Here is a 12,939-nt window from a genome sequence, read left to right as displayed (position 1 = left end):
AGTTAAGGAGGCATACTATGCATACCAGTTTGGAAATGCAACTGCTACCACCTAGTAGTTGGGAAGGCTACTTTGTTTTTGGGCAATCAAATATTGCCAATTATTTGTATGTCACACCGACAGTTTCTTCTCAACACAACATTGTTTCCTCCCTAACAGACTAAGGCAACTACTACTAGTTGTGGAGGTTACTACTAATATTTTGGTCAGGCGAGTTTGTCAGTTATACCATCAACACAAATGCAAGATGGCTTCATTTTACTAGTTTTCCATGTAGAACATATCTCCAGTGAATGTTCAGACACTCAGTGAAGGAGGTATGATCATTGAAAAGTCATATGCAAAGGTCCCTGTCCTAGACATGGCTGCATAGCATAAATAAGCTTTACCCATCCTTCTTCAATGTCTTGCGGCTTATTTAGTCTTACTTTTCATATGTATGCCCTCATTGTTAATCTAATCCATAACATTTTTTGTTGACTGGAAGTCAAGTCCTCAACATTGCTCTCATTGACCCCTTCAGTGTATTTTAATTGTCTGAATTTCCCGTTATCACAACTTTTGGTGAACTTACGATTCAGTCAGTAAAAAGGCAATCAGGAAGGGGGCCGTCTATGTTATAGCATTATCACTTGCCACTGAGTCTTTTTTTCTTCCCATTAATTTAACAAACTAGCATTTAAAATTACTGAGTTGTCAAAGGTGGAAGCTTTGCTTCTGCAGTGATTACAGAATCTTTTCTCTGTTAAATTCTTGATGTTGCATTGGTCATATATTCTAGTTAACTTGACCGACCTTATTCTGTATGAATGTTAGGCCCTTTTTAATCAATGAATTGGAGCCACAATACCTCCTTCATGACCGCAGAAAAGTGTATGAGGTATTACAATGAAATTCACTCAGTTGTGTTCTATTGCATTCAGTTAAGCACATTGTCCTTAATCTCTGTTTATATGCACCTTGGTTAACTTATATTATTTTATTTCACATTCTCAATGTGCACAAAGTAGTAATCTTCTGCATGATATCAAGGTGTTGGGTGTTTAATTAGAGACTCAACATCTCCATAGCAGTACAGTAGTGCATGCCATATCAAGAATTCCAGATTATAATTATTTTTCCCAGCAAAGCCACGTGTCTCTCTTAGGTTGGATTTTGCTGGAGTACTATAGTCAAATTTCCTAGCTAAAAAGGAAATCACTCTTGGAGAACAGAAACAGAAGTTTTGTACTTGCTCTTCAGAAACATGTGTAATAGTGCATGAGGTCTTTACTGTTTACATACATATATTAGTCTGCCATATGATGTTCCTGTAAGTATCCACCTGAAAATTATGTGTTGCATAGTAGCGAAGATGTCTTTATATATTTTCTATTTGGAGTTCATACTCATGTGAGTATTTAGCATGAAGACTATCAGTGAACACTGTTTTGATTTTGTATTTCCGCTTGTCTGGGTATAGCCCTGTAGTTTTGATGTTCCTTGGCTGTTTTTACTAACATCGAAGAGCGAATCCCATAAACACTGATTTGTTTGGCTGGTTCAAGTAAGTACTCTGTGAAACAGAGTATGGCTGGGAGGATTAATCGATTGATTATGGAGCCAAGGCTCAAGTACATATAGGCAAGGATAACCCTAAGAATAGAAAGGAGCTAATCTAGGAGATCCTTGCCAAACATAACCAACTAACCAAAACCAGGGAGATAGGCAACAGCCGATCCCTCCGGGCCCAAGAGCCCATACATCACGCTAACACGCCCCCGCAGTCTGAACGTCGGTGCTCAGCCACGGACATTCAGACTGGACCGAAACTCAGAGAACACCGAAGAAGGCAGCCCCTTGGTGAAGACGTCGGCGAATTGGGATGTCGTGGGAACATGGAGAACCCGTACGACACCCATAGCTACCTTCTCACGAACGAAGTGAAGATCGATCTCGATATGCTTCGTTCGTTGATGCTAAACTGATATTGTCGCAGTAGACAAGTATGGCGCGGCGAAGCGGAGTGTGAAGCGGACATGTAGACCGCACTGATGTTGTCGCAGTAGACAAGTATGGCGCGGCGAAGCGGAGTGTGAAGCTCGTGAAGAAGCTGACGGAGCCAGGAAGCCTCAGCAACACCATTGGCCACGACGCGATACTCAGCTTCAGCACTGGAACGGGAGACGGTGTTCTGATGCTTGGACGACCAAGAGACCAAGTTATCACCAAGGAACACAGCATAGCCCGAGGTGGACTTGCGAGTATCAGGACAACCAGCCCAGTCAGCATCAGAGTAGACCACCAAATCATCCAGGGTCGACGGCCGAAGGTGAAGACCCAGGTGCAGGGTACCCCGAATGTACCGAAGAATGCGCTTGAGAGCAGCAAGGTGAGGCTCTCGAGGATCATGAATGTAGAGACAGACCTGCTGCACGGCATAGGCAATGTCAGGTCGCGTGAAGGTCAGATACTGCAAAGCGCCTGCAAGACTGCGGTAATCTGACGGATCGGCGACCGGAGCCCCAGAGTCGGCGGAGACCTTGGGGTTGGTATCCACTGGCGTTGTGCAAGGCTTGCACTCCGCCATGCCTGCCCGGTCCAAGATGTCGAGCATGTACTGCCGCTGAGAGAGAACCATACCATCAGCGTTGCGTTGGACCTGCATCCCTAAGAAGTGATGGAACTCGCCCAAATCCTTCATGGCAAATTCCTGCTGAAGGGCCGAGATAACTTGCTGTAGGAGCTGTGCTGAGGAGGCGGTGAGGACGATGTCATCAACGTAGAGGAGCAGGTATGCCATATCAGTGCCACGACGGTAGATGAACATCGAAGTATCCGACTTGGCTTCCACGAAGCCGAGAGAGACCAGGTGCGTGGCAAAACGACTGCACCAAGCATGAGGGGCCTGTTTCAGCCCGTAGAGAGACTTGTTTAGGCGGCAAACAAAGTTTGGGTGAGCAGGGTCCTCGAATCCGGAAGGCTGAGCAGCAAACACTGTCTCCGTCAGAGTACCATGGAGGAAAGCATTCTTGACATCGAGCTGGTGAACAGGCCACTTGCGGGAGAGAGCCAGAGAGAGTACCTTGCGAACTGTGGCATGCTTGACGACTAGGCTGAATGTCTCGGCAAAGTCAACACCCGGGCGCTGAGTGAAGCCACGAAGAACCCAACGTGCCTTGTAACGCTCCAGAGAACCGTCGGCGAGGAACTTGTGCTTGAAAATCCACTTGCCGGTGACAATGTTGGCATGTCGAGGGCGAGGAACCAGATCCCAAGTCTGGTTCTGAAGGAGAGCAGCATGTTCTTCTTCCATGGCGGCCCGCCAATTGGGATCGGCAAGGGCACCGCGGAAGGTCTTCGGGACTGGGGACGCTAACACTCTGGAACTGCATATTTAGGCCACTTGTTTAAGTGAGTATAATAGATGGCATGGCATGCTGAGTTGACCACCACAGCACAGGACACACATGATACATCTAGTTGCAAAAATCACTAATGGTAGATGGTGGTGGCTCAAGCTCTTGTTGCATGCTCACAGCCTCTCTGCCATCCACAACGCAGCCCTTATGACTGCCATTGACTTCTTTCTTCCTTGTTCCAAGCAGAAAATGCTGTTGCTAGATCCAGACATCAACACATGCCTCATCTCTTTCTACCACCTCAATCACACAGTTGGGTGTTTTGAATAGGGGGAGGAAACAATGACACACAAAAACTCCAAGGTTGAATGCAACATTACACACCATCGACTATCCACTGTACCTAGACTTGCCATCGGCCCAAGACATTCGGAAGTTTGGCAACCTAGCTGACGAGGCAGACAAGTTCAGTGAACTATTATATTGTATATGTTTATCCATACTACTTCGCAACTATCTTTTGAATTAGCCGAATGTGTTCTGAGTTATTTTTTACTCACCCCCCCCCCCCTGGAACGAATTTTAAGTGACATAACTACAATTACCTCGTGCTTCAGCATCTGGAGAAGTATGGGATTCCTGTGCCCAATTATGCTCTTGTTAATAGGGAATATCCATACCAAGAGCTAGATTACTTCATTGAGCAAGAAGATTTTGTGGAGGTTCATGGAAAGCGGTTTTTGAAGCCCTTTGTGGAGAAACCCGTCAATGGTAATTCATGTATATTTACATAATTGGTTTCTTGGTGCTCTTCTATTTGATTTCTTGGTCAAGTTTTCTGTATAGCAACTGATTAATTTTGTGTGGAAAAGTTATAAGAGTGGCGAAACCGTGATCTGTTTATTGCTGTACAGATTACTAGTGTGTCATTACTTATTATCGTGAACTGGATGTCCTCTGATTCCCTATTTTGTTTGTGTTTGTACCAGGGGATGACCATCGAATAATGATATATTATCCTAGTTCTGCTGGTGGCGGAATGAAGGAATTATTCCGAAAGGTAACTTTCTAGAGAATTTCTAGCTTACTTCAATGGCTAACTTCCCACCTTTTTTTCTCTTTCAAATGTATGAATTGCATAGATACTTTAGACTACCCAAAAGGTTAAAGGTTCATAACATATAAGCAGATACTCTTTGGAGGTCTTTCTTTTGTGTGGGACAAGTGAGGTCAAATTTTTCTTTATTTTAGAACTTGTCAAAATGGAAACATCTGCATCATTCAGTGACTACAGAAATGGTCTTTTTTGCCTGCCAGACCGCCACCCAATGTGTGCACTTTTTTGGTGTATTTATAGAAACTTTAAATGCTCGATGAGTTAAGACTGCATGTTGGAAATCAATGATGCTACTCTTGACTTGGATAAACAGTATTTCTCCATGGACTAAACCTTAACAATACTGAGACTACGATTGTTTTGGGAGGGGTAGACCCTATGTGTTTGCGCTGTGCAGAATTGAAGTGTCAGCTCTTCTTTTACATTTTTTATGCTAACTGGTTAGGTGTGTTCTGGTTTTGTTCCATAGTTTCCAGTCACTTGTTTGGAAGAATGTATTAACACTTGTGCATTGCTGAATAATTGTAGGTAGGTAACCGTTCTAGTGAATTTCACCCTGATGTTAGAAGAGTGAGGCGTGAAGGATCTTACATATATGAGGAATTCATGCCCACTGGTGGCACAGATGTTAAAGTAAGATGCCTCTCTTAACTTTCCTGTTTACTGTCGTTTCGTTTATGTGTAATGAACCAGCTTAGTTCCACATTGTGATTTTGGTTGTTCTCTAATATGGCCTCGTAAAATTTCCTGTGTTCCTCCGCTAATATGGCCTCGTAATATTTCCTGTGTTCCTCTCCCTTTAACCTGACGTGAAAGCAACAGATATCTTTTTGTTGGCCCAAATGGATTTTTCATTTCACTCAATGAAGCCCAATGGGCACTCTTGATACATATATAGACTCCAAGACGGCATATTCTAGAGACTATGCTACTAGATTCTTAAGACACCTTAATAGACTCTTAACATGACACAAAGACTTAAGTAGAAAAGTGGTGCTTTAACATGGGCACCAACCTTCTATCACTTTTCTCTCTCAATATGTATATTTTTGGACTAAAATCTCACTTCATATGAAATATTTTCATGTTCATAATATAAAGAGCTTTTGAACTCTCCTTTGTTAATATGAATAAATTAAAGCAATTATTATACTGTGTAATGTCACTATCTCGATTGAGGCCATCCGGCAATTCTAATAGTTTTTTCCTGCATAAAGTATCATGCCATATCACATCTCTTCTTCATTGTTGATTATCCAACTTAACATTTACAATAAGCTTTTCAGGTTTACACTGTTGGCCCAGGATATGCACATGCTGAGGCGCGGAAATCTCCAGTTGTTGATGGTGTTGTTATGAGGAACCCTGATGGGAAAGAAGTAATAGCTCATGCTCTTTCATATTCTTTATTAAATTTAAATTCAATATCTATTGTTTTATGTTTTCAGTTATTCGGTTGTTTACTAGTCATGCAAATAGATCGGTGATAAGAAGTTCCTAGCTTCAATTATTCTCTTGATACGTTTTTATGACAACTTTCACATATGTGTTTCCCAATAATGTAATGGATGATTATAACATACTCCCTCCGTTCCAAATTGTAGGTCGTTTTGACAAATCTAGATACATAGATTTTGCTATGCACCTATATAAAACACTATGTCTAGATTCATGACAAAAATTATGCATCTAGATTTGCCAAAACGACCTACAATTTGGAACGAGGGAGTACTAGTAAGATTTGGACTTGAGAACTAGGTGCCAAGAGATGTGAATCTGTTGTGTCAACCTTCTACTATTCTCACTAGTGCTTTTTGTTGGACATTATATACTGTGATGCTATCATGTTCGAGTTATGCTTCCCAGGTCTGATGTTTTGACGTTGACGATTATTTCATTCCTTGAATCGTGACAAAATGTATTTTATTTCTGATCAGTCTTCATTTTTAATTCTACTACTTGAAGGTACGATACCCTGTACTTTTAACCCCTATGGAGAAACAAATGGCAAGAGATGTCTGCAGTGCTTCTAGACAGATGGTAACACTACAACAACAACAACATAGCCTTTTTTCCCAAGCAAGTTGGGGTAGGCTAGAGATGAAACCCGAAAGAAATAAGTTCAAGGTTCAGGCACATTGATAGCTAGTCTCCAAGCGCTCCTATCCAAAGCTATCTCTTTAGAGATGTTCCAATCCTTAAGGTCTCTCTTAACCGACTCATCCCACGTCAGTTTAGGTCTACCTCTACCCCTCTTTACATTATCGACTAGCTCAAGGATCCCATTACGCACCGGCGCCTCAGGAGGCCTTCGTTGGACATGTCCAAACCATCTCAGCCGATGCTGAGTAAGTTTCTCCTCAATTGGTGCCACCGCGACCCTATCCCGAATAACTTCGTTCCGGACTCTATCCCTCCGTGTGTGCCCGCAAAACCACCGCAACATCCGCATCTCTGCTACACTCAGTTGCTGCACATGTCGTCTTTTTGTAGGCCAACATTCAGCACCGTATAATAAGATGGTAACACTACCTAATCTTATTATCTCTGAAGTATATTTCTAGAGGCCTTAGGGTCTGTTACCTTGAATGAGTGAATGTGAAAACAGAGTCTTCAGTTGTGGTATATGAGGTAGTCCATATGGGCCTATGGGCCCTAATCATACTTAACACCCCCCTTCAAACTCAAGGCGGAGGTGGAGGATTAGAAGCATTGAGTTTGAGCAAATGAAGTCGATGTTGCTCTCGAGTTTGTGCGTTGGTGAAGAAATCTGCTACTTGCAACTCTGATGGCACATACTGAAGAGCAATTGTCTGTTGCTGACAATGAGACCGAGTAAAAGAGGCATCAACACCAATATGTTTTGTGAGTTCATGCTTCACAGGATCATTTGCAATATGTATGGCTCCGGTATTATCACAAAGGAGAGGTGTGGGGGTATCACAGGAAATACCAAAATCAGCTAGCAACCATTGAAGCCATACAATCTCTGAAGTGGTAGTGGCAAGTGCTCGAAGTTCTGCCTCCGTACTTGATCGAGATACAGCTGGCTGCTTCTTGGACTTCCAAACAAGAGGAGAAGAACCAAGAAAAATACAATAACCAGTGACTGAACGACGGTCTGTGGGATCACTCGCCCAAGTGGAGTCCGAGTAAGCATGAAGACGTAGTGGACTATCATGAGCATAGAGTAAGCACTGAGATGATGTCCCCCTTAAGTACCGTAGGACACGAAGCAAGTGTCCAAAGTGAACCGATGTAGGAGCACTCACAAACTAACTCAAGATATGCACAGCATGAGCAATGTCAGGTCGAGTAACAGTGAGATAAACAAGACTCCCGACAATATGCCTATACCGAGAGGGATCCTCCAAGGGAGCACCATCAGTAGGACGAAGTTGCAAGTGAAGATCCATAGGTGTTGCAGCCGTCCGATTATCAGTAATGCCAGAGCGGGCAAGAAGATCTTGTATATATTTGGACTGAGAAAGATAATAGCCCTTGGCAGAATGCAAAACCTCAATCCCTAAGAAATAACTGAGAGGACCTAAATCAGACATCTGAAATTGCTCCCCAAGTTGCTTCTTCACATGAGAAATGTGTTCTATATCATCTCTCGTAATCAACATATCATCAACATATAGAAGAAGCAAAGTACGTCCATGCGGAGAATGATGAATAAATAAGGCTGGATCATGTTCACTTGGTGAAAAGCCTGCAGCCCGTATTACATAAACGAAGTGTTGAAACCAAGCACGAGGAGCCTGTTTGAGACCATATAATGCACGACGAAGACGACAAACATATCCTGAAGGTGCATGGACACCTGGTGGGGGTTGCATATACACTTCCTCATGTAAATCACCATGGAGAAAGGCATTCTTAACATCCATCTGAGAGATAGTCCAAGAACAAGAAGCAGCCACTGCAATTAGAGTGCGAACAGTGGTCATGTGAGCAACGGGAGCAAATGTCTCATCATAATCAAGACCTTGAGTTTGCTGAAAACCCCTGGCAACCAAGCGGGCTTTATATCTCTCAATAGAACCATCTGATTTGGTTTTAATTTTGAATACCCATTTGCATGTGATAGGTACTGCATGAGATGGTAATGGAACAAGATCCCAAGTACATGTCCGCTCAAGTGCAGCCAGTTTCTCAGTCATAGCAGCCTGCCACTCTGGAATATTGGCAGCTTCATGATAAGTGGATGGCTCATCAATAACAGCACCAACACGTGAGAAACCAAACCTGTCAGGTCGCTCAATAGTGGTACGATCACGTAAATTGTAGTGCTGACCAATCTGACTCATTAGAAACATCATGTGACTGATGAAGAGTATTAGAATCATTAGAAACAGGAGCATCAGGAGTGGCCGAGGAAGGCGGATTAGATGGAGGTTCGGTAGGAGCTTTGGGACGACGAGTGTAAACTTTTGTGACAGGTGGTTTAGAGGGTGGAGGAGGTGGTGGTGGAGGCTCAACGGGTGTGATGGAAGGAGTGGGATCCGGAATAAGTGTAACAGGTGGTGGTGGTGTTGTAGTAGCAGTATCGCTGGATGAAATAGGAGGAAGAAAAAGAAACGATGTGGACTCTGTGGGCGAATACGAGGGCTGAGTAGAAGGGTTGTAAAAGAACGGATGATTCTCAATAAATGTCACATCACGAGAGATACGCATGCGACGAGAGGAAGGATCATAACAACGGTAACCCTTATGCTCAGGACTATAACCAAGAAAAACACATTCAACAGACTGGGCAGTTAACTTAGTTCGCTCACGAGGTGCAAGCAAGACATAGCACGTACACCCAAAAACTCGGAGATGGTCATAGTTAGGAGGTATACCAAAAAGAACCTCACCATGACATTTACCAGCAAGTTTGGAGGAAGGTTGCCGATTAATAAGATAAACAGCAGTAGCGACAGCTTCTCCCCAAAAATGAGAAGGCACAAATGATGCAATGAGAAGTGTGCGAGCAGTCTCAATAAGATGGCGATGTTTACGTTCAGCAACACCATTTTGAGCATGATCACCTGCACATGAGAGCTGAGCAAGGGTGCCCTCGGAGGTGAGAAACTGGCGAAAAGCTGACGACAAGTATTCACCTCCAGAATCAGAACGAAAAACTCTAACAGCAGTGGAAAATTGAGTGTGCACCATGCGAGCAAAGGACTGGTAAATAGAACATAGTTGGGATCGATGTTTCATAAAATAGATCCAAGTGTATCGAGAATAGTCATCAATGAAAATGACATAGTAACTGTGACCACCCTTGGAAGCAAAAGGTGAAGGACCCCAGACATCTGAGTGAATAAGATCAAAAGGTCGAGTGGAATGAGAAGTACTACTAGAATATGGGAGCTGTACCTGTTTGCCAAGCCTGCAACCCTTGCAGTGGAAACTAGAATCAATAGGGATACGACCAAGACGACCCTTATGAATTAGGGTAGACAATCGAAACCCACATAGGTGGCCAAGACGATGATGCCACTTGGCGAAAGATGACCCTGATGATGACACAGCAGATGACACACGAGCAGTGGAAGAAGGAAGATGTAAGGTGTCCAAAACATAGAGGTTAGAAGAATCTCTACGGCGATGACCAGTCCCAATCACACTTCCACTCTGACGGTCTTGGATAAAACATGATGAATCATCAAATCCAACAAAGCAGTTCATATCAGCTATTTGACCCACTGATAAAAGATTCATAGATAGCTGAGGTACGCAGGAAACATCAGGTATATAAAAATAGGGAGAGTGAAGGGAACCCTGGTGAGTAACATGACATGATGTACCATCAGCAGTGTGGACAGAAGTAGCATTAGTGACTGGTTTACATGCTACTAACTTAGACTTGTCAGACGTCACATGAAAAGAAGCCCCTGAATCCAGAATCCAAGACTGCGAAACAATGTTCTGAGAGGCAGCAGCGATTGACACGGTTCCATTAGTATGAACCCCAGCATCAAGTTTGATACCACTAGCCATAACACTGGATTGCAATATGTTGAAGAAATGCTGATACTTAATGTTGAAGAAATGCTGATACTTGTACTCAAACCAGAGAACAGAGGCTGGGCAGAGCTCCCGTACAGCAACAGACCAACCAGAACAGAGCAGCACAGCAGAGCAGAGGCGGACAGCAACGTGCAGATCCGCGCTGGCGGGCAGCAAACGAGCAACCAGACGACCGCCGGCGAAGGGGAACAGTGGATCTTGGGTGGGCTAACCTAACCCTACCACAGCAGAACAACAGCAGACCAGATCAGAGCATCACCCTTCTTCCGTTCTTCAGAACACCAGCGGAGCAGAGCACCCCCTTTCTTGCGCCAGCAGAGCAGAGCAGCCCCCCTCCGTGCTGCAGTACAGGGGGCGGGCGCAGAGCAGAGCAGCCCCCCCTGCCGTGCTGCAGAATAGAGGCGGGCGCAGACAGGGCGGGCTGCGACGTCCGCGCGCGGATGGGCGCGCGGCGACGCGCACGGACAGGCGCGGCGCGCGAACGGGCGGCCGGCGACCCGCAACAGGCGGACGACCGCGACGGGCGGCGCGTCAGCGGTGACAGACGCCGCGACGGGCGGCGGACGAGGACGCCGCGACCAGCGGCGACCTGAAGTGCCGCGACGAGCAGCAGGCGACGGCGGACAGACGGGGGACGGCCGCTACGAGCGGCGGACGGGGAACGACCGCGACGAACCGCGACGGGCGGCCGCGCGAACAGCAGCGACGGTGGGCGGGGTGTGAGACAAGGCGGGGCGGCGACGGGCCACGCCCTCATGCGAGCCGCGACGGGCGGCTGCAAAACGGGTCCGCAACTCGCGGATCCGTGACGGCGGACGGTCGCCGGACGGCCGGCGGTGGCGGAACAGCGGATCTCGGCGGCGGAACAGTGGATCTCGGGTGGGATGAGGTATCCCTAACCCTACCTGCTCTGTACCATGTTACCTTGAATGAGTGAATGTGAAAACAGAGTCTTCAGTTGTGGTATATGAGGTAGTCCATATGGGCCTATGGGCCCTAATCATACTTAACAGGGTCATCGAAAAATATTTTATATCATTACTGTATTATTTTGCTTGCCATCAGATAAAGCATATCTTATATTTTTCTTTGACAACCTTTTCAATCTTGTTATCTATTAGGCAGCCATAAAATCACGAATCAACAATGCAATCTGGTTACCATTTGTATTGGTGCCAAAATCTTCTAGCCCTGGATGTGGCAAAATTTGTGGCAAAAGTATGGGTGGCAAAAATGATGAACAATTTTCACCCACTCCTTTCTCTGACATGTGGGGCCCATCACGGGCAAGCCAAGATTTAGTTGACCCATGCTTTGCCTGTTTGGTTTGTGACTAAAGTTTTTGCTCATAACCAGCGGCCAGGCACAAAGCCAAACTAACAAGTAACACCGTAGAAAAGGGGGGTGGGGGGGTATTTGTTCAGTTATTTATATGCTGCCCTGCCCTGCAAAAAGCAGCCACTTAGACCTTTGGCCTTTAGATAGTGTGCAAAGTTTCCAATCTGCAAATTCAGTGGAATGAATCTAGTGTTGCTGCTGTCTAATGTTGAGGAATAACAGCGAAAAATCTATATACTTTTAAATACTTTCTAACTATTCAAATGTACTTTTTTTTTGTCTCGAACATACTGCTAATTTCTTTATGATGAATCTCACATCATCATATTAGCTCCTAGTTTCCTTTTATGTTCTGATCTTTGGTCTTGTTTTCCATAGGTATGTGGTTTTGATCTCTTAAGGTCTGATGGGAGATCGTATGTCTGTGACGTTAACGGATGGAGCTTTGTAAAGAACTCATACAAGTAGTTTTCTTAAAGATCATACTCTTTACTTTGGAAACATGTCTGTTGGATTTAATGAGTGCTGAATCGGTTGGACAAACTGTATCCAGGTATTATGATGATGCTGCTTGCATCTTGAGAAAGATCTTTCTTGATGCAAAAGCTCCTCATCTTTCGTCAACCATCCCTCCTAATCTTCCTTGGAAATCCGAACCAGTTCAACCCACTGAAGGTCTCACACGACAGGGAAGTGGAATAATTGGCACATTTGGGCAGTCAGAAGAACTACGCTGTGTTATTGTTGTGATACGCCAGTAAGGATACTATACCTATTAATTCTTGGCAGCTATCAGATAAATTGTTAATGCTGTATGTTTGACATCACATATCTGTTTAGTGGTGATCGGACACCAAAGCAGAAGGTGAAATTGAAAGTTACAGAGGAAAAGCTCCTGAATTTGATGTTGAAGTACAATGGTGGAAAGCCAAGAACTGAGGTACCCGCTTTTCTTTAGTTGTAATTAATCTATGGTTCCTAAACTGATCACATTTTTGGGCTATTCTTGCAGACAAAACTGAAAAGTGCTATACAATTACAAGATTTGCTAGATGCTACAAGACAACTTGTACCACCATCCAGGTACAATGTGCTGGCATAAATATTTTAATCCTATTT

General features: G+C 44.5%; 1 protein-coding gene across 6 annotated transcripts in view; it reads left to right on the top strand.

The window, feature by feature from the left end:
- The window catches only part of LOC120648303 (inositol hexakisphosphate and diphosphoinositol-pentakisphosphate kinase VIP2-like), a 30,409-nt gene that overhangs the window by 2,252 nt on the left and 15,218 nt on the right, over positions 1–12,939 (top strand). For all 6 annotated transcript variants that reach the window (XM_039925028.1, XM_039925029.1, XM_039925030.1 and 3 more), the window contains 10 exons: positions 817–880; positions 3,959–4,112; positions 4,331–4,401; positions 4,987–5,091; positions 5,745–5,837; positions 6,424–6,498; positions 12,199–12,284; positions 12,374–12,577; positions 12,661–12,760; positions 12,833–12,903. In XM_039925028.1, the coding sequence (XP_039780962.1) occupies positions 817–880; positions 3,959–4,112; positions 4,331–4,401; positions 4,987–5,091; positions 5,745–5,837; positions 6,424–6,498; positions 12,199–12,284; positions 12,374–12,577; positions 12,661–12,760; positions 12,833–12,903 (1,023 nt within the window). The remainder of the gene's footprint in view (positions 1–816; positions 881–3,958; positions 4,113–4,330; positions 4,402–4,986; positions 5,092–5,744; positions 5,838–6,423; positions 6,499–12,198; positions 12,285–12,373; positions 12,578–12,660; positions 12,761–12,832; positions 12,904–12,939) is intronic.

The sequence above is a fragment of the Panicum virgatum genome, chromosome 9K, assembly GCF_016808335.1.
Source record: "Panicum virgatum strain AP13 chromosome 9K, P.virgatum_v5, whole genome shotgun sequence".
NCBI lineage: Eukaryota > Viridiplantae > Streptophyta > Magnoliopsida > Poales > Poaceae > Panicum > Panicum virgatum.
The sequence above is the reverse complement of the archived record's forward strand: the minus strand, read 5'-3'. Positions and strand labels throughout refer to the sequence as shown.